At 37.2% G+C, this 22,068-nt stretch overlaps 1 protein-coding gene and 1 long non-coding RNA gene across 2 annotated transcripts in view; one reads left to right on the top strand and one right to left on the bottom strand.

Annotated features, from left to right (window-relative positions):
• The window catches only part of EFCAB3 (EF-hand calcium binding domain 3), a 154,595-nt gene that overhangs the window by 34,700 nt on the left and 97,827 nt on the right, over window positions 1-22,068 (bottom strand). Inside the window, exons 36-39 of the mRNA XM_061392259.1 lie at window positions 14,526-14,579; window positions 13,110-13,214; window positions 7,510-7,563; window positions 3,244-3,291 (exon numbers count right to left, since the gene is read on the bottom strand). Coding sequence (XP_061248243.1) covers window positions 3,244-3,291; window positions 7,510-7,563; window positions 13,110-13,214; window positions 14,526-14,579 — 261 coding nt within the window. The remainder of the gene's footprint in view (window positions 1-3,243; window positions 3,292-7,509; window positions 7,564-13,109; window positions 13,215-14,525; window positions 14,580-22,068) is intronic.
• On the top strand, window positions 5,881-8,160 carry LOC133232609 (uncharacterized). The gene is made up of 3 exons (XR_009731407.1): window positions 5,881-6,081; window positions 7,076-7,122; window positions 7,983-8,160. It is a non-coding gene; the product is annotated as an uncharacterized LOC133232609 (long non-coding RNA).

Below are 22,068 nucleotides of genomic sequence, written 5' to 3'. Positions count from 1 at the left end.
CCCCTGCCAAGTTTGTTCTACACACAGGAACCAGGAAAATTTTCTAAAAACTAACCCAGATCATGTGATGTCTCTGTTCAAGTCCTCAGTTTCCTATGTTACTCAGAGTATTAACAAAAATGGAACCTTTACATTAGCCTTCAGGGCTACTAACCACACCTGCATCACCCCTTTCCCCCAAGGGACACCTCATTGCACAATCCTGAAACTATACAGTGCATAGCCTGTGTGGTGGTCCCATTCCCTTCAAGACCTCATCTCCTCCTACATTGCCCTTGCTCACTCTGTTGCAGCCACAGTGGCCTCTTTGTTCTTTCTCAAGTATTCCGAGCATGCTGTTGCATGAGTGCTTTTGCACTTGCTCTTCCTTCTGCATGGAGTGTTCTTGCTCCAGATTTCTGCTCCCCAATCTCCTTAGCTTTTTGCTTAAATGCTCTTTATCAGTGAGGTCTTTCTTGATTACCTTCCTCCTTTTACAGTATCTCCTATACTCATTTTCTTTGCTTTATTTTCTCTGTAATCTTGGTCATACTATTATTTGTTTATTGTGTATATCTCTTCACTAGAAATTAAGATCCACAAGAGCAGTGAGCTTTGTCCCAAGCACCTGGACTAATACTTGGCACATGCTAGACTCTTACTGATGTTACGTGAATGGATACACACACCCCTTCATTGCTTCAGCAGACACCTGCTAACAGCAGGTACAGAAAATAAAAAGACTTATAAAATGTGATGTCTGGGTAGGGGATTAAGAGGTACAAACTGCTGCTGCTGCTGCTAAGTTGCTTCAGTCGTGTCCGACTCTGTGCGACCCCATGGATGGCAGCTCACCAGGCTCGGCTGTCCCTGGGATTCTCCAGGCAAGAACACTGGAGTGGGTTGCCATTTCCTTCTCCAATGCATGAAAGTGAAAAGTGAAAGTGAAGTCACTTAGTCATGTCCGACTCTTCGTGACCCCATGTACTGTAGCCTACCAGGCTCCTCCGTCCATGGGATTTTCCAGGCAAGAGTACTGGAGTGGAGTGCCATTGCCTTCTCCACAAACTACTATGTGTAAAATAAATAAGGATACATTGTACAACAAAGGGAATATAACCAATACTTTATAATAACTATAAGTGGAGTATAATCTATAAAATTTTGGTTCACTGTGTTGTCCGCTTGAAACTAGTATAATATTGTAAACCATCCATACCTCAAAAAACAAAAAAAGAGATGGCATGCCTATCCTAAAGTAGCTGACAGGGAAGTGGGACAGTTTCATTCAAATTCAGATTTCTGTAACTGTGAGTGAATAGTGGTGACAGTAATCATTGAAATTGATAAGGCGGAATACATAAGGAACTAAACCATTCTGGGGAGTAGACATGTATTATAATTTAGTTACATCAATAGTCATCTATTTAGAACCAAATGGGATGAAGGGCTGATTTCGCTTAATTTACTGGTAGGTGTATCTTCCGTAGTTTAGAACTGGAGGACTGGTATGATATTTATCTGTAGGGTTGATGGTCCCAGGACATAAGCTGGGTTCCACAGCTTGAGGCACTGTATAGATAGAAGGTGCTTTGGGGTTAGGACTTATGTTTGGGGCCAGCCTATTGTTTATTATTTCTACTTACAGAGCCTGACAAGCAAACAGGCATGGATTTTGAGTACTTGTGGGTTTTGTTTTGTTTTTTAGCAAATATGTTTTTGGGTCAGTCCTGGAATTACAAAAGAAAGTAAACTATAATTCACATACCATAAAATTCACACTTTTGAAAGTGTACAATTTTGTGGGTTTTAGTATATTTACAAAGTTGTGCAACCATTACCACTACCTAATTCCAGAGCAGTTCCATCAGCCAAAAAGAAACCCTGTACCCACTAACGGCCACTCCCCATTCTCTCCTCCCACAGTGATTGTCTCCTGGCAACCGCTAATCCGTCTTTTGACTGCATAGATAGACCTACTCTGGACACTTGCCTATATATAAGTAGCGTTATGAATGTGTGGCCTTTTGAGTCTGTCTTCCTTCTCTTGGCATCATGCTTTCAAAGTGCATATATACTGTGGCATGTATCAGTACTTCATTCCTTTTTAGGATTAATATTAATATTCCATTTATACACATAAATATTCCATTTATACACATAAATATTCCATTTATGTGTATGCCACATTTTGTTTATCCATTCATAATTTGATGGATATTTGGACATATGTTTTCATTTCTCTTTGGCATATTGCTAGGAATGGAATTGCTTAGTCATATGGTTTCACGTTTTGGGGACTATGTTTCACATTTTGGGGACTGCAAAACTTTTCCACAGTAGCTGCACCATTTTACATTCCCATCAGCAATGCATGAGGATTCCAATTTTTCCACATTCTTATCAACACTTGTTACTGTCTTTTAAAAAATTATAATCATCCTAATGGGTGTAAAGTAGTCTCTCATGGTTTTGATTTTAATTTCTCTAAAGACTAATGATGTTGAACATCTTTTTATGTGCTTACTAGACATTTTTATATCTTCTTTTAGTAAATTTATATTTTGATAGAAATTTATCAAAATAGACATTTACACTGCCCATTATTAAAATTGGGTTATTAGTCTTTTTCTGGTTGAGCTAACAAGGTTTCTTTATATGTTTTAGATATTACCTTTGTTTTTCTCACTCTCTTGACAGTGAAAACCTGTCAACCACAAAAGTTAGTCCTAGAATTTTAAAGCTGAAAGAGAACTGATAGATCATTCATCTAATTTACTTTTTTCAATTTATAGATAAGGACACTAAAGCCCAATGAGTTGAATTAATTTCTTTAGTGGCAGAGTTAGGAATATCTGCTTTGTATAACTGTACTGTAAATTGCATCAAATAGGTTACAATGTAATTAGAGATGATAACAATTCATCAGAGTTGAAACCATTAGAAAACAATATGAAATACCGACTATCATATGAGATGCATTGCATCATATACCATTGGGTTGGCCAAAAAGTCATTTGGGTTTTTCCTTAAGATGTAATGGAAAAACCCAAATGAACTTTTTGACCAACCCAATAAAAAGGCAAAAGGAACTCAGAAAAACAAGTGGGGAAACAATGGTGTTCAGTTACCTGTCAACAAGTAGACAGAGGGTAGTAATTGACAAAACAACTAAGGAAAATAACCACAGAGTAAGAAATATAAGTCAAAATAGTAAACTCCATCATATAATGCCTTTGCCTGATGCCATCAGGTTTCACTCACCTTTGGTATCATCTGTGATTTTCATTAGTTTCTGTAGAGACCCCATTCCTTTTGATTAAAGACAAGATTCAGAGTCAAAATTATACAAATTTCTGAAGTGAATGAAAAATAGAATAGGAAGATGTCATTTTATATTAATTTTTCCTTAGATGAGAGGGAAGCTGAAGAAAGTGTCAGTTGTATCTGATATACATCTTAATTAAAATTGCTTTCTTTCCTGATTTAATGTATAAAACTCAAAAGGCAAATTTTTTTGAAAAGCATCATAGAGTCAGCATTGAGGTCAAGGCTATTCATTTATCATCTCTTGGGATGTAAAGAAGTGAAGTAACTTTGGAAACCTGTTTTGACTCAAGAGAAATGATCTGCTAGGCATTTCATTTTCATTAGTGCTTTGGTTGTGAACCCTTGACTAATCTATACACCTTTTAATGATATAGATATTTCTTTTTAGTGAATACTTCTGTGGAATGTGTGGGTACAATATATGTCATAATATTAACTATAGAACCTCCATCCCTCAGTGTACTCCATCCCATGGCCAGAAAAATAACCATCAAATACCTTAAAAGTACTGATTCATGTCTTTTTCCTCTCAAAATGTGGGGCAGTTTGGTTTTCTTAATGTGAGGAGATTAACTCTCAGGAAAAAAGGGCTCAGTTACTTAGGTTTGGTCTAATCTGGCTAGATAATGTCAATAATGTACTGTTATAATACCAAGAAAAGACGGGGCAGATTATGGAAACACGGAAAATTCTGTGGTAACTTTAAGCTGTGAAGGTTGTACAGCGTAATGTATCATGCAGAAAGGAGTACACATAAAACAGATATATTGTCTTTATGGGAGAGGAGATAGTAATACTAATATGTGTGTGTGTGTGTACGTGTGTTGGTCGCTTAGTCATGTCCGACTCTGCGACCCCATGGACTGTAGACTGTGAGGCTCCTCTGTCCATGGGATTTCCCAGGCAAAAATACTGGAGTAGGTTGCCACAAAAAACATAATTTGTAGAATTAAGCAAAGCTTATCATTTCTTTCCCCTCCCCTCTCCCCTACTCCATTCTCTCATACTTCTCTCATTCTTCTCAGGCTCTTCTCCTGCCTAGACATTAGTTTGCTTAGAGACATCTTATACCATTCTTGGGTACTGCATGGAGAACCACAACTCTGACTGGGAATGTGACTTGGAAGATATCTCTGTTCCTGACAAGAAGCAGGTTTTATTTTTCTACACTATTTTTTTATAAATATATAGTAAAATTTCTCTATATTCCTAATATGTGTGATTAAAAAATTCTCACGTAGAATCCCACAACCCAAGCACCACTGAAGGTCAGAATGGAATTTTGAATGCTCATTATCAGATGACATAAATATTAGCAGGTCTTGAAGCTGTTCATGTAGACATGTCATTTTCATGTTCGTGCCTAGGTAACTGGAATCTACCTTTATGACTTAGAAAACTAGCAATGGTGAAATAGGAATTAGCAGGAAATATTTTTAATGTGAAAAATGTTATTGTCTAAAAAGTAACTGTCTAGTCGTCTGAAATTTGAGGGTGAAAACTTAAATCATAGTAGTACATGTTCGAATGCACAAAAAAGTCAATGCAGGATTCAGAAATAAAATCTATTTCCTCAATATCTATGTCTATACAGAAATCTTGGACTTCCTTGGTGGCTCAGACGGTAAAGAATCCACCTGCAGTGCAGGAGACCCGGGTTTGATCCCTGGGTCGGGAAGATCCCCTTGAAAAGGAAATGGCTACCCACTCCAGTATTCTTGCCTAGGTAATTCCAAGGAGAGACGAGCCTGGAAGGCTACAGTCCATGGAGTTGCAAAGTTGGACATGACTGAATGACTAACACTTTCACTTTCATACAGAAAACTTAATAAGGGGAAATTGAATATTATTTGGTGAGCTTGTGGAACAGACATTACTGTTTGAAATTTCTAAAAATATTGTACACCTTTAAATGTCTAAATTTTCTTTAATGCACTGTAGACGTCACAGAATAAAACATACTTTGGTGACAGCAAGTGGAATGGGGCTTTTGTAATGACAAAAGCAAGTGGGTGAGCAGGGTGAGCATGTGAAATGTGTATGTTTGATAAAGTCTGGAAGGGAAAGAAAAAAACAAAAATGCAACACCACTAGGAAAATCAGGGAAGTATGAGTGAAAGAAAAATAATTTATTAATAGAAATATAGAAGAGTTAAAAAAATAGAGAAAAATAAACAGAAAAATTTTGCACCTTGTTTTATGTCCATCCAGTGTCTCCTGGTTTATAGTCTATGGGAACTTGAGAAGAATTTATATCCTGCTGTTGTGTGAAAACTGTATAAATCTTAATTATGGTGAATTGGTTGATAGTGTTTTTCAGGTCTACTATATCCTTCTACTTTTGTCTTTTCATTCTATTAATTTTTGAGAGTTTGATATTGAAACTCCAACTAAAAATCTTAATTTAGCTACTTAAGAAATAACTGTAATATATAGTGGAACTATATGTAACTTTGTTCTGTATTTTCCAAAGTGAAAGTGAAGTCGCTCAGTCATGTCCAACTCTTTTCGACCCCACAGATGGTAGCCTACCAGGCTCCACCATCCATGGGATTTTCCAGGCAAGAATACTGTAGTGGGCTGCCATTTCCTTCTCCAGGGGACCTTCCCAACCCAGGGATTGAACCTGGGTCTCCTGCGTTGCAGACAGATACTTTACCATCTGAGCCACCAGGGAAGTATTTTCCAAGTCTCCTGTAAATGTGATATTACAAATTTATAATTTAAAAAGAAAAAAAGAAGTGAAAGAGGAAGAAGAAGGGTGATGGAAAGGTAAGCAGACACCACCATAAAATTGTGCTGTCTCAGCTTTGTAAATGTTTTTTTAAACAACTGATTCTGATTTGGGTGGCTCACTTATGACTCACAGAACCGTTTCTTCTGAGTGGCCTGGATTGGGAGGGTTAGCTCAAGAATAACTGTGATACAACTGCTTGGGTTAGTGAGTGTTTAATTATTTGAAAGCAAGAGACTAGAACCTCTATTAGTCAATAAGCACTTATTGAGCATATACTGTGTACTCAAAAACTGAGCCTTGCTGAAAGCAGGAACTTTGCTTGTCTCTTTTTAATTTTTGAACTTTCATTTTTACAGTTGCTTGGGTACTCAGTAAATGCTTATTAATGAATTCTGATGTTATACATGGCCATGGAGGATTGCTTCCAGTATCCCTAAATTCAGCAGCATGACTTTCAATGCACGATTAAAGGCTACCAAGTAGACATTTCTGAAAGTTTTCTGGCACCAGCTACAGAAACAGCAATAGATGAGATCAAGTGGATTTATTCAAAGAGATGCTTTTTTTTTTTTTCTTTTACAAATAGTAAAATACAACAGCCCTCACTTGGAAAGTTTAAATGTGGGTACCCAGAATTTAAACTTATTTTCTCTAAGATTCATTTTATAGATACTTACATTAAGTACCTTAAGTTACTTTTCAATCCTTCTTTTTGAAACACAGTCTTTCAGAGACAATTCAATTTTCAAAAATCATATTCATTGAAAAATGCTGGTGCAGAGAGCAATTAAAATTACTTAATAATCAAGTACAGATTGAGGTTGTATATGTGTTGAGGAAAAGAGGGCAGAAGACAAGTTTTACTTACCTCTACTGATCAATTTCACAGTATAATTTTCAAACTTTCCATTAATTGTTTTCTATGTAACTATAGAACATAGTATTGTGGCACTGGGAAAATTATTTTAGACATAAATGTGATAAAAGACCTGCACATTAAAAGTACTGAGATTATGTATTAAATTTCAGAGGCATCCAAGAAGAAATTTTAGGCCAGCAGACACACCCATCAATAGGTAAGATTTTAATATTAAAAAGAAAATGGGAAAGTACATTGAAAGTGAGACTTTAAAGCTAAATGCACAAAAGTTGTGTATGTATAATGAAAAAAATTTGGGGTGGTGAGATTATAGATTATCACTGGTGATAGAATTAAGGATTATTCAAATATTTTTCATTCTTTTATTTTGTGACTATAGAAATTTTCTATTCTATGTATTAGTTTTTTTAAATTTATTTTTAATTGAATAATTGCTTTACAGAATTTTGTTTTTTTCTGTCAAACCTCAGCATGAATCAGCCATAGGTATACATATTATGTACTAGTTTTATAACCAAGAAAACACATGAAAATAAATGCACAGCATCAGATTATCAATTACTAACAAAAAATTTCTACTCACGTTTAATCTTCTTCAGGCCATCCATTATTGAATGCACTTTAACCTTCCCATGTTCTATAAAACATTTTGAATCAGATATAGAAGCCATGTAAAAGTTATTAAAGCAGATAAAAGTTATGAAATTATTAAAACAACATGGCAGATTGGAACTTCTTCCATGAATTAGAAGAACTAGAGATACTGTTTTGACTTGGAATTGGATTATCTCTCAAGTGAGTATGATGGAAAAAAGTATAGATCAATAAGAGAACTAGCTCGACTTCCTTAATGCAGTTCTTCTTTTCTGTGTTTCAAGGTATTAAACCTCAAAGGTGATACATGGGAAAAAGGATATTACAGAAAGAACCAGGGCTTGAGTCTGGCAGTATGTTTTTCAGACTCAGATCAATGACATTTTATGAAGAGACTATGTTGGCAAAAGCTCAGAGTTGGAATAGGGAGAGAAGGACTTGCTCTGTTTTTTGTTCTGACAGGTGTTTCCTGAGAATCAACCCATTTGAGATGACAGTGTATTACTCCCGAGGATACAGTGTATGCTTCTCTGACTTGAATGATCTTCTCACACTTGTTCAACCTTAAGGTCTTCTCCAGGAAACCCCAGTCCTGACTAAATGCTCCGTTAGCACCTTCTGCATACATTTATTAACATTATATCAAAATCATTTTATGTGTCTGTCTGTTCTGTTGGACCATAAGCTCTTTGAGGACAAAGGCTTTGACTCATTCATCTTTGTGTCTTTAGTACTTGGCATAGAGCCTAGCACATAGGATCCCTTCCTTTAACGACTTAACAATTTGTTGGGAGATAGTATAAGTTTGACCTAAGAAAGAGTGCTAAGGGGGAATCAGTCTGAGTAGTGGAGGACACTGATGGAAATGTGGAGGGGAACAGGACCAGAAAAACAGGAAACAGTGGTTGATACCTGAGAAGTTAATGCAAATGCATGAGAAATCTAGAGATTTAAATATTGTATCTAGGACAGAATAGCACTTGCATGAGAAAAGACTAAAAATAAGCTAGAAGAAGAGCAGCTGTGAGACAAGTGGGACTGAATGTTTCTTTCGTGATGTCATCCCGTGTGAGAAGGGGCAAAAAGAAACCCTGAGTGGTACCTTCAAGAATTCTGGCAAGGAAGTAATTTTTGGTGTCTATAAAATATTACACACTCTTGTTTCAAGACTAACAGCATATATCTCTTTCTCTCTTCCTCTCCCCAAACTCTGAATATATTTTCAGTCTTCCCTCCTCAGCAACAAAATGGGAGGCTGGAACTTGAGGAACAGAAACAAAAGTGAAAATTCCCCTAAAGCAGGAATTGTAGCAGAATCTATGAGAATAAGGACCTATTATTTAATTTTAAGCAGTTTCAGTAAAATAAGCTACCAACCCAGGCTTGAGTTGAGAAATGATGGAATTAGCATCCAGTGGAATAACAGAATTAAAAAAAGACAAGAGCATAGTAGAAGGAATGCAAAGCAGAGAATTCAAAGTGGCAAGTCAGAACTATGGGTTAGTAGGACAAATATGTGTCCTTCCCCTAACCTACCCAAAAGTCCCTGGATATAGGAGAATTTCTGGGTTTCCTCTATACATGATAGTATCACAAATTGGTTCAGTGTTGGAAAAATTGCTTGCTATGTGGGGAAAGGCCCCAAGCTGGATCCTTGTCTTACCATATGCAGAGGTATATAGCTGAATTAAAGATCTAAATGTGAAAGGTAAAACCATATAGTTAGTAGAAGTATTGAAAAACAAAAAAAATTAAGTGTTGCCATATTTGGTGTTCATTACTGAGGAAGTGAGTAGGTAAATTTCAGTAATTGTATTGAAGGGATATTTTGCAACAGCCAGAATTAGACTGGTTTATAGAAACATGGATCTCAAAAAATTATTAAAAATTTGTATAAAGTATTTGTCTGCATTGGTTATTCATTGTGTCATGAGGGGTTTTGCATTTCAGCCCACAGACTCTCTAGTTGTGGCTCGTAGGCTCAGAAGTTGTGGTGCACAGGCTTAGTTGCTCTGCCACATGTGGGATCTTAGTTCCCCAACCAGGGATTGAACCCATGTCCCATGCATTGCAAGGCGGATTCTTTACCACTGGACCAACAGGGAAGTCCCTCAAAAACATAGTGCTGATTCACATCCACTAGGATGGCTAGAATAAAAAAGTCAGATAGTAACAAGTATTGATTTGGGAGTGGAGGAATCAGAACCTTTTTACATTTCTGGTGGGAATGCAAAATGATGCAGCCACTTTGGAAAACAGTCTGTTCCTCAAATGGTTAAATGCACAGTTATCTTATGACCCCGCAGATTCACTCCTAGGTATGTACCCAAGAAAAATGAAGTACACCCACACCAAAAGTTGCACACAAATGTTTATAGCAACTGTGTTCATAATAGCCAAAAGGTGGAAATAATCCAAATGTCTATCAACTGATGAGTGGATAAATGAAATGAGACATATCCATACAGTAGAATATTATTTGGCCATTAAAAGGAATAAAGTACTGATAAATGCTGCAACATGCATGAATTTTGAAAATGTACTAAGCAAAAGAAGCCAGTCACAAAAGACCATATATTATATGATTTCGTTTATATGAAATGTCCAGAAAAGCACACCTATAGACACAGCATGTAGATTAATGATTGCTTAGGGCTGGAAGGGTAGGGAGTGAAAGCTAAAGGTACAGCGCTTCTGTCTGAGGTGATGGAGATGTTTGAGAATGACTGTGGTGACAGCTGCACGTATCCGTGAATGTTAAAAACCACTGCACTGTATACTTTCAGTGAATGAGCTGTATATTATGTCAACCATATCTCAATAAAGATATTAAAAATGTTGAGTGATAAAAAGAAATAGTTTTATAACACGATACCACTTAAATAAATTAAATACCACACACATTGAATTTTTAAAGGGATATACATATATCTAAATAAACCTGAGGAAAGTGGGTTGGTAGGATAAGTATTAGATATAATAGAGAATGGACTTACGATGGGGGAAAAGAAATAGAAGTGGAAATAGGAGGTAACAGGAAAAATATAGTAAGTCCTTTACATACAAACCTTCAATTTGCAAACTTTCAAAGATTTGAATATGCGTTCAAATGTCTAATTATGTAAGTTAGTTCACAGGTCTGGGGTATATTGTCACATGCATACATCCTCGACAAGTGGCTGTGTTTTTGTGTACTTTACTGTACAGTACTGTACAGAGTACAGTAGTATAGCATCTTTATTTCAAATCCAGCATGTCTGGAAGCAAGCATAAAAGCAATTGTGATATAGCTGGTACTGTACTGTACTTTTCCAGGTAGTGTATATAAGATTAAAAACGTTTTCTTTATTTTTTGTGTTTGCTTGTTTTCTATATATTATTTATGTGAAAAGTATTATAAACCTATTATAGTACACTACCATATAGCCAATTGTGTTAGCTGGGCACCTAGGCTAACTTTGTAGGACTTACAAACAAATTGGACTTACAAACACGCTCTCAGAATGGAACTCGTTCATGCATAGGGAACTTACTGTAATAAAACACAAAGGTCCTTTCATGGAACAATGGTGATACTGCGCTATACTGATGAATTTGATTAACTCAACTGTGCGCATCTGATATTTAAGAAAAAGTTCACTTTTCTCCTGCGAAAGAAGTCTAAGGTCTTGGTAAGATACAAAGGAAGAAAGATGTAGCAGTCAGCTGGAAACACTGCAACAGTAGTGACAGCAAATAACCCAGACAGCAAGGGTTCTCAGACATTTTGGTCTCAGAACCTCTTTATATTCTTAAAAAATTCTGAATATGGTAACATACTTTTTAGTGAAAAAATATATATCAATTGAAAATGAAAAATAGAAATAAGTTTCCTAAAAAATTTAGTGGGAAAAGTGAAAAGAAAGTGAAGTGTTAGTTGCTCAATTGTGTCTGACTCTTTAATAAAGGCAAATAGTGTTTTATTGTTATTTTAAAAATAGTTGTGATCTCATGGACCCCCTGAAAGACAAAAGTGCTCCTGGATTATGATTTGAGAACTGCTAGCCTGGAGAGTTGATAGCTCGCGTAATGGTCAAGTATGGTCGAGGGACGGAAGGAATTAAAACTGAGAAGACTGAAAAATAAGCCCTGGATTGTTTCTACATTAGGAAGTTAGAATAAGTGGAGCTGGGAAAGGAAGTCATTGATTATTTTCGATTCTGAGAGCTATTTCAGTAGTTGGGGACTACATGAGGGGGGAAGCCATTTGCAGGGATTCAAAGACAGAATGTAAAGTCTGGAAGCAGAAACAGCACCTCAAGACCACTTAGGAAGTGGCTGAAAGAAATGAGGGATGAATGAATGGTCATAATTATAAGGCAGAAGAACCAGAACCAAGTCAAGGTTAGTTTTTAAAAGGAATGGAAGAGTATATGCTACTTTATAAGTAGAGAGAAGTAGATGAAACCAAAAGTGTTGAATTATGAAATAAATAACTATTCTACAAATATTGCATCATTACATTGTACACCTGAAACTAATACAATATACCAACTATCTCTCTATAAAAATATTTTTTGAAGAAGTGGGAGAAAATCAGGTCAAGAGGAATGGATTTGGAAGGGGTATGAAGAACCTCTTCAACTGAAGAGAAGAGAGGGAGATGGTGTATCTTCCTGAATAAGAAGAAATGATAAACTGGAAAAAATAGAAACTGATGTTTGCAATGAATCGGTTCAAATTTATTAAAACCATGGTTTGAGAACATAATGGTTGTATTTTATTTCCTATTGTCAGTTGGGCTTAGCACATGTACTCCCTTCCTTACCATTTTAGTTCCTAGACATATTCAGTGATCAAATAATGTTTGTTATTTGAATAAATCAATATACAATCTTTGCATTCAAAGCCAGAGCTGTGCATAAGCTTTCTAGATATACCATTCTAGTTAGACCTGCCCCCCTGCCGCCCCGCTAAAATGCTACTCCCTAGATCATCTTTTTCTTTCTTAATTTGTATCAGAACAACAAAGAGAGTAATAGAAGCAAAAAGACTAAGCTAAAGTAATTATAAAATGCAAAGCCAGCAGATAAATCATGCAACTAGACTCAATAAGTAATAATAAAAATCAATAAGCAAACCAACCAGTCCCTAAGTACCCTGCTTTCCTTAATACTCTCCCTAATACTCATTTTTATTTGCTAATTTCAATTACTCCAATATTTTTCCTTCTTGTTTTGGGGATGGAATCATGCCCTCAGGTACATAATAAATTGGTTGTACTTGTGACTTAAGAAATGAAAGGCCAGGCACAATCTTAATATATCGTTTCTCCATCTTTTAGATCCTTGACAGGCCAAGTGTGGACCTTGGATCAGCCATGTTGCCACTATCTGGGAGCTTGTTAGAAATGCAGGATTTCTTAGGCTATACTTCAGACCTGAATCACAATCTGCATTTTCAAAAGATGCCCAGGTGATTCATATGCATATTCCAGTTTGAAAAGCATTGTTCTAAATGATACAAAAGATAAGGATCATTTCTAAGGATCTTACATACAAGATAACTTCTAGGAAGACAACAGAATTTAAAAAAAACCAAACAACTCACCATTGAATATCAAATGAGGCATCAGTTTCTTCATTTCTTCTTCATTGAGCTCAATCCCCTCGCTCATTAGAAAGTTGTCTAAGTCCGGGATATCAATCACCTCTCCTTAGAAAAGGTGAGAAATAAGTTGCAGAAATATTATATGACTATCTACAAAAGATTAAAAACACCATTTGTGCTTACATATAACATTACCTATATGTATCCAGAATAATCAAGAAAATCAGAAAAATTCCTGTTTTAAGTTCTGGTTCAGAAAATCAATCAGAAAGTGGTTACAAAAAAGAATTTGATGATGGGTTATTGCAAAATTGAATGTAGCAAATTAAGCTATATATAGGTTTTTTTCCTCTTCCTCCCACCCTACAGGGAAATTAAGTTTTTTCTATAGACCAGTATTTAATTTATTAAAAAAAAAGTTCGAGAAGTCTTTGTGTAACACAGGGTGCTCAACCCAGTGCTCTGTGATTTACAGGGAAGGAGGGTGGAGTAGATAGGGGTGGTGGGAGGAAAGTTTAAGAGAAGGGGATATATGTATACTTATGGCTGATTCATGTTATATGGCAGAAGCCAACACAACATTGTAAAGCAATTATCCTCCAATTAAAAAAAAAGTTAACGTAGTATGAAAAAGGAAAAGGGGGAAAAGGAAATGTTTGCCTATAGTTTGCTTCTCTGAGCACTTAGCATTTCAAGAATTTCATTCATCTCAACATAGAAGTAATTTTTTTCTCATTCATTGTAAAAATAATGTAATAACATTTAAGATTATTATAAAGTGGGAAAAATATAATTACACCACCCTACCACAAAACCATTTTTAGTTTTTCATAGTCCATTTCTGGTCTTTAACAATAAAGCTATATTTTTATAATGTGGAAATCTAACATACATATATCTTTGTATTCTGCTTTTCCCACCTAGTGTAATTTAATTACTTCATAAACTTGTTTCCAAGTTGCTACATAATTTTTACAGTTAAAATTTCAACACATGATATCCCATAAGCCTAACTTACCATGGTTGATGTGGTAATTCCCATAACTGTTAGATATTTAGGCTGTTTCAAATTTCTCTGAAGGTCTTTAGGAAGAGATTTTTTTTTCTTTTATTCAATTAAATTATTTCCAGAGGATACATTTCTACGATTGGGGCCATGGGGAAAAGGAATAGTTCTGTGGCTCCTGAGATCTATAACTATGTTGAAGAATTCTTCGGGGGAAATTTCAGAGAATTTAATGGATATTGACATATAAGCCCATATTAAATGTAATTTACTGAATTTTAGCAGCATCCACAAAAATGGAACACATATGAAAGAATTTAAACATTTAGAAGGGAATATATTTTTCTTCACCAATTGCAAAATATTAAGATGCTATTTATAATATCTTTTCATCATAGCTTGCAACTCACCCTTGATGTAACTGATAGCATCCATCAAATCATTCAGACCAACTGTACTATTACCTGTAAGGAAAGGGAAATAAACTTCATAATCAGAGAAGCTAATGTTACTGAGATTCACACTTAGGATGCATAAAGTTCTGAAAGTATGAATTCAGTCATCTTTTTTTCTAATTTTCCTTAGAATTTTATGAACTTATCCTTAGAGATAACAGTATTAGAAACAAAGCTTGCAGTCTGTAATAAATCATTCTTTTATTTTCCTATTTGCTTTTAGAGGCTACTAGAATAAAGCTAAATTAATAAGTGATTGGTAGGACTTTCCTGGTGGTAGGTCTGGGGAGATTCTACATGCCGTGGAACAACTAAGCCCATGTGACACAACTACTGAGATTATGAGCCTAGAGCCTGTGCTCCACAACAAGAAAAGCCACTGCAATGAGAAGCCCAAGCACCGCAAGGAAGAGTAGCTCCCACTTCATGCAACTGGAGAAAGCCTGCACACAGCAGCAGACCCAGCGTAGCCAACAATAAATAAAATAAATAAATAAAAATTTAAAACGAAGTGTTTGGTTACAAGAAAGTGTAGGGAGACAGGACAAATAAACCTAACCCTGAGTATTTATCAACAAACACTTTGCTTCCCTGGTGGCTCAGTGGAAAAGAATCTAACTGCCCATACAAGAGATGCAGGTTTGATCCCTGCATTGGGAAGATCTGGAGAAGGAAATGGCAACCCATTCCAGTGTTCTTGCCTGGGAAATCCTATGGACAGAGGAACCTCATGGGCTACAGTTCAGTCCATGGGGTCACAAAAGAGTCGGGCATGACTTGGTGACTAAACAACAAGCACTTAGGAGTACCTTTTGTGTGCAAGGCACTTTGCTAGGCTTCAGGGATACGGAAGTAAACACACTGGCAGAGTTCTTGCTGTTATGGAGTATACAATCTGGTGGAGGGAAACAGACGATGAGCAGGTAAACAAGTGAGCAGAAAGGTACTGTTTTTTTGAGGTATTGTTAAGATGCTATCAAAGATGAAACAGTGCAAAATAAAAAGCAAAAAAAAAAAAAAAACCTATAAAGAAAAAAGTTTAAAAAAAGATGAAACAGGGCAATATAAGTAAAGAGTAATAGTGGGTGGGATTGCTTTAGACAGGGGGGCTGAGGAAAGCCCTCTCTGATGTGTATCTATTTGGGTTGAGGCCTGAATGATGAGGAGAGTCATGTGAAGAACTGAGAGAAGAACATTCCAAGCAGAAAAATGGTATGTGCAATAGGCCTAAAATGGGAATGAATTTGACACGATTGAGAGATAGAGAAAAAGCCAGTGTGAAAGGTGCCAAATTATGCAGGGCCTTGTAGGCCATGATGATTTTATTCTGGTTGCAATGAATGTCTGGAGGCCTAGAAGAAGGGGAGTAATTTATGATTTCAGCTTTCAAAGGATCACTTTGGCTGGTGTATGCCAGATGGGGAAATTGGAAGAATGAGGACTAGATAGTAGTCTGTATTAGTGGCCCAGGAAAGAGATGGTGCTGGCTAGGGCTATGGTTGCAGCAGTAAAGATGGTGATAATGCGTGGATTTTGGACCTATTTCTCAAGTACAGCCTAGATTTGAATGTGGAATAAGAGGGGGAAAAAGAATGAAATCTAGTCTTTCCTCCCCCTTCCCTCCAAAAACAGCAACAGGATAGATGAAATGACATTACTGAAACGGGGGCGGGGAGGCGGAGGAGAGGGCTTGAGACTTTTTAGGGGAATTAAAGAAGTCCATTAAATCTGTGGTGCCTTTTGGACATCCAAGTGGAGATATCAAATAACTAGTTTGATATACCGTTCCTGACTTAGGGAGGTTGCCCTGGAGATATAAATTTGCTTTTATCAGCTCAAAGACAATATGCCGCCCAATGAGACTGGATGCAATCTCATAAAAAGAGGATGTAGATTTTCAAAAAAGAAGCTAAGGGTCTAGCCCTGGGGCACTTCATTATTCAGAGATCTTGAAGGGAGGAAGAATCAGAAGAGGAAACTGAGAAGAAGTTGTCAGTGAAAAAAGAAGAAAATCAGATAGATACGGAGCTTTGAAAGTCTGAAATAAAAAATGTTTCAATAAAGAGGGGATGGTCACTATGGCCAAAGCTGAGATATCAAGTAAATAAGAACAGAAAATTGATCATGAAGCTTGTTAAGAGATAGGTCACTGATGATTGAGAGTTGGTTCAGCTCCCTGGCAGGGAAGCGAGCAATGGAGAATGAATGGGAGGTTAGGAAGTAAAGATAATGATAATGACAGCTTTTTGAGAGGTTCTGCTGTGAAGAGGAACTAATCTAGTAGTAGCTGGCCAGGGACAAGAGGAATAAGAGACACAACTCCCTGTCAATGGAATGCAGGGATCTAGTAGAAAGGGAGAAACTGATGATGCAGGAGAGAGAGAGCAAAATCACAGCAGTTAAGTCTTTGAAAAGGTAAGTGGAAATGAGATTCAAGGCACAAATGGAAGGGTTGGCTCACAGTGGGAGCAGAGATTCCTTTATAACAAGATGAGAGCAGGGTATGTGGGCATAGATATAGGTGGGTTCATAAATATCAAGGAGGAAAATGAGGTTATTTTTATCTAACTGAATCTTTTTCCTCTATGAAGTCTGAGATGAGGTGTTGGAAATTTGAAGAGAGAAGGGGTGAAATTATCTCTGAGAGTGAGAAAAGTGAATTTAGTTGGAAAAGGTAGTAGGGACTTTGGCTTCATTAAGGACTGACTTGATATTCATGGCCAATGTGTTCAAGTGAGTTCTATTCGTGCAGTTTTGTGATTTTCTTCAACGTTAAAGCTTTTCAGGAGCAAGCATAGAGTAAGGCGATGGCTGGGTTTTTGCCAAGCAAGTTTGTTAGGAGTTTTGAGAGTTTTTAAGGTTATATAATGTTGAAGTATTGAATCTAATTTAAGGAAGCAAATAAGGACATATGGGGAGGAGTTGAATAATGGAAGACTGGCTGAATTAAGGCACTGAAGGCCTCCATAAGGATGGGGACTAGCTGGAGTTGGATTTCTACATTCTGTTCGGCTACACCCCATGTTCAATAGCACCAATTCTTTATATTCAACTGGTAAATGGAATAATGTCACAATAATGTGGAAGTTGTATTAGTTCATACATAATTTTTCCTAAATAAGAGAATCATAATTATAAACCTCAGCAGGAAAAAAAAAAAAAAAAAACCCTGGACTGGCTATAGTAGGGGCCCTCTCAGCTCTATTTTAATAAAATTAAAAAATAAGTGCCTATAATGTATGAGGGGGAATCAGGTTCATTGACTCAGAATTCTACTTCCATCTACATTATTTCAGAGCTGCATGTCAGCTTTCCAACTCTTTTTTTGGGTTGTGTGTATGTGTGTATTTTTGAATGGCTTCCAGGTGCTCTGAGCTATTTACCTGGGCTTTTCAAACTTCTTCACACAGTATCAACTATTGCTTTTGTTAGTGCTCTGCTTACAAATTGGCATAGATTTTGAATGGGCTTTCCCCGTTTCCCCCATAAGCTCAATTACTTCAGTGTACTTTCACAGAATGGGAGATTTCTCCGGCATTCCTACATTGTGTTATGGTAGAACAGCTTGCATAGTAAATGAAGGATAATGGGTAGACAGTGGATACATAAAATAAATATTTTCAGGGTGATGAAATATTAGGCAAGGACAAGATTCAGGTCATCAAAGGAAAAGATGATTGAAGTTAAAGAGGTCAAGGAACAGCAGGTCAGGATGTTAGATCGGTGATCTATATCAGGAGTTCTTTTTTTTAATTTTGTTTTTTTGGTTCTTTTTGGCTGCACCCTGTGGCATGTGGGATCTTAGCTCCCTGACAGAGGTCTAACCTGTGTCCCCTGCAATGAAAGCATAGACTCTAACCCACTGAACTGAAGGGAAATCCCATAACAAGAGTCTTAATCTGGGGTCCGTGGATCCTGTATATATAGATTTTTTCCCATTCAAGCTGAAGGACTCCCTGTAAAACATCTTTATATTCATTAATCACTAACTTAAATTTAGCATTTTCTTTAATTATTCATGTAGTCCACAAACCATAGTAGTAGTAGAAGAACCTGTGACTTTGTTACTATTGATAATAAAAAATCACTACCATTATCATATCACATGACAGTTGATGCAAATATATTGAAAAGTTACTTATACTCTTCACTACTTTAAAATGACAATAATTATTAGACCTGGTACTAGAGTTTGTTCAGTTCAGTTCAGTTCAGTAGCTCAGTTGTGTCCAACCCTTTGCAACCCCATGGACTGCAGCATTCCAGGTCTCCCTGTCCTTCACCATCTCCGGAGTTTACTCAAACTCATGTCCATTGAGTCAGTGATGCCATCCAACCATCCCATCCTCTGTCATCCCCTTCTCCCACCTTCAATCTTTCCCAGCATCAGGGTCTTTTCCAATGAGTCAGTTCTTCACATCAGGGGGCCAAAGTATTGGATTTTCAGCTTCATCCTCAGTCCTTCCAATGAATATCCAGGACTGATTTCCTTTGGGATGGACTGGTTGGATCTCCTTGCTGTCCAAGGGACTCTCAAGAGTCTTCTCCAACACCACTCAAAAGCATCAATTCTTTGGTGCTCAGCTTTCTTTATAGTCCAATTCTCACATCCATACATGGCTACTGGAAAAACCATAGCTTTGACTAGACAGACCTTTGGTGGCAAAGTAATGTCTCTGCTTTTTAATATGCTGTCTAGGTTGGTCATAGCTTTTCTTCCTAGGAGCAAGCATCTTTTAATTTCATGGCTGCAGTCACCATCTGCAGTGATTTGGAGCCCCCCAAAATAAAGTCTGACACTGTTTCCACTATTTCCCCATCAATTTGCCATGAAGTGATGGGACCAGATGCTATGATCTTATTTTTCTGAATGTTGAGTTTTAAGTCAACTTTTTCACTCTCCTCTTTCACTTTCATCAAGAGCCTCTTTAGTTCTTCTTCACTTTCTGCCATAAAGGTTGTGTCATCTGCATATCTGAGGTTATTGATATTTTTCCCGGCAATCTTGATTCCAGCTTGTGCTTCTTCCAGCCCAGCGTTTCTCATGATGTACTCTGCATAGAGGTTAAATAAGCAGGGTGACAATATACAGCCTTGACGTACTCCTTTTCTTATTTGGAACCAGTCTCTTGTTCTATGTCCAGTTCTGACTGTTGCTTCCTGACCTGCATACAGGTTTCTCAAGAGGCAGGTCGGGTGGTGTGGTATTCCCATCTCTTATGGAATTTTCCACAGTTTATTGTGATCCACACAGTCAAAAGCTTTGGCATAGTCAATAAAGCAGAAGTAGATGTTTTTCTGGAACTCTCTTGCTTTTTCCATGATCCAGCGGATGTTGGCAATTTGATCTCTTGTTCCTCTGCCTTTTCTAAAACCAGCTTGAACATCTGGAAGTTCATGGTTCACGTACTGTTGAAGCCTGGCTTGGAGAATTTTGAGCATTACTTTGTAGTGTGTGAGATGAGTGCAATTGTGGGGTAGTTTGAGCATTCTTGGGCATTGCCTTTCTTTGGGATTGAAATGAAAATTGATCTTTTTCAGTCCGGTGGCTACTGCTGAGTTTTCCAAATTTGCTGGCATATTGAGTGCAGCACTTTCACAGTACCATCTTTTAGGATTTGAAATAGCTCAACTAGAATTCTATCACCCCTACTAGCTTTGCTTGTAGTGATGCTTCCTAAAGCCCACTTGACTTCACATTCTAGGATGTCTGGCTCTAGGTGAGTGATCACACCAGAAATTGTTTAATGTATTAATAAGTACTAATACTTTCTTCCACTAATGTTTTCATAAATTGCATTTTTATTAGCTTCTCGGTAATTTTATGTATTTCATTTTATGCATTTAAAAATATTATTTTTCAGAAGGGGTCCAATTCATCAGACTGTGGAAGAGGTATATGGCCTCTGATCTATACAGAGGATATTAAAGTTGCCAGGAATAAGAACAGGAGAAGTGGAGAAGGAAGCCAGTGAGCTCAGTGCTATTTCATGTAAAATGTTCTAAGTTGTATTTTTACCTTATGTATTTATATGAAGGTCATAATTTGGAACAAATATTTATTCTTTTAGGACTTATATAACAAGCAATATTGATTCATAGATCACAGAATTTCCTTTTCTTCTTCAACATTTTCTCCATCTTCCCTGTCATCTTCACCACTACCACTGTCATCATGACCAACATTTACTGAGTATTCTAGACACCGAAGTAAGACCTTTATATGCATTATCTAAATTATTTCAGGGCAAGAAGTTACCATAGAAAATAATTTAATTCAACCCCTTGTTTTACAGGTGAAGAAATTTAGATTCAGTAGGGTTAAATTGTCAGCAAGTTAGTGATGGAATAGGGACCAGTCAGTCAGTTCAGTCACTCAGTCATGTCTGACTTTTGCGACCCCATGAACTGCAGCATGCCAGGCCTCCCTGTCCATACCAACTCCCAGAGTCCACCCAACCTATGTCCATTGAGTTGGTGATGCCATAAAACCATCTCATCCTCTGTCGTCCCCTTCTCCTCCTGCCCTCAAACTTTCCCAGCATCAGGGTCTTTTCAAATGAGTCAGTCCTTTACATCAGGTGGCCAAAGTATTGGAGTTTCAGCTTCAGCATCAGTCCTTCCAATGAACACCCAGGACTGATCTCCTTTAGGGTGACTGGTTGGATCTCCTTTCAGTCCAAGGGACTCTCAAAGGTCTTCTCCAACACCACAGTTCAAAAGCATCAACTCTTCGGCGCTCAGCTTTCATTATAGTCCAACTCTCACATCCATACATGACCACTGGAAAAACCATAGCCTTGACTAGACAGACCTTTGTTGGCAAAGTAATGTCTCTGCTTTTTAATATGCTGTCTAGGTTGGTCATAACTTTCCTTTCAAGGAGTAAGCGTCTTTTAATTTCATGGCTGCAGTCACCATCTGCAGTGATTCTGGAGCCCCCAAAAATAAAGTCTGACACTGTTTCCACTGTTTCCCCATCTATTTCCCATGAACTGATGGGACTGGATGCCATGATCTTAGTTTTCTGAATGTTGAGCTTTAAGTCAACTTTTTTACTCTCCTCTTTCACTTTCATCAAGAGGCTCTTTAGTTCTTCACTTTCTGCCATAAGGGTGGTGTCATCTGCATATCTGAGGTTTTTGATATTTCTCCCAGCAATCTTGATTCCAGCTTGTGCTTCCTCCAGCCCAGCGTTTCTTATGATGTACTCTGCATAGAAGTTAAATAAGCAGGGTGACAATATACAGCCTTGACACACTCCTTTTCCTATTTGGAATCAGTCTGTTGTTCCATGTCCAGTTCTAATAGTTGCTTCCTGACCTGCATACAGGTTTCTCAGGAGGCAGGTCAGGTGGTCTGGTATTCCCATCTCTTTCAAAATTTTCCACAGTTTATTGTGATCCACAATAAAGAGTGGCAGCTGCACTTTACTGGAGCAGCCGTGAAGAGAGACCCCATGTCCAAGGTAAGTGAAACCCAAGTAAGATGGTAGGCA

Source organism: Bos javanicus, chromosome 19 (genome assembly GCF_032452875.1).
Source record: "Bos javanicus breed banteng chromosome 19, ARS-OSU_banteng_1.0, whole genome shotgun sequence".
NCBI classification, from domain to species: Eukaryota; Metazoa; Chordata; class Mammalia; order Artiodactyla; family Bovidae; genus Bos; species Bos javanicus.
The sequence above is the reverse complement of the archived record's forward strand: the minus strand, read 5'-3'. Positions and strand labels throughout refer to the sequence as shown.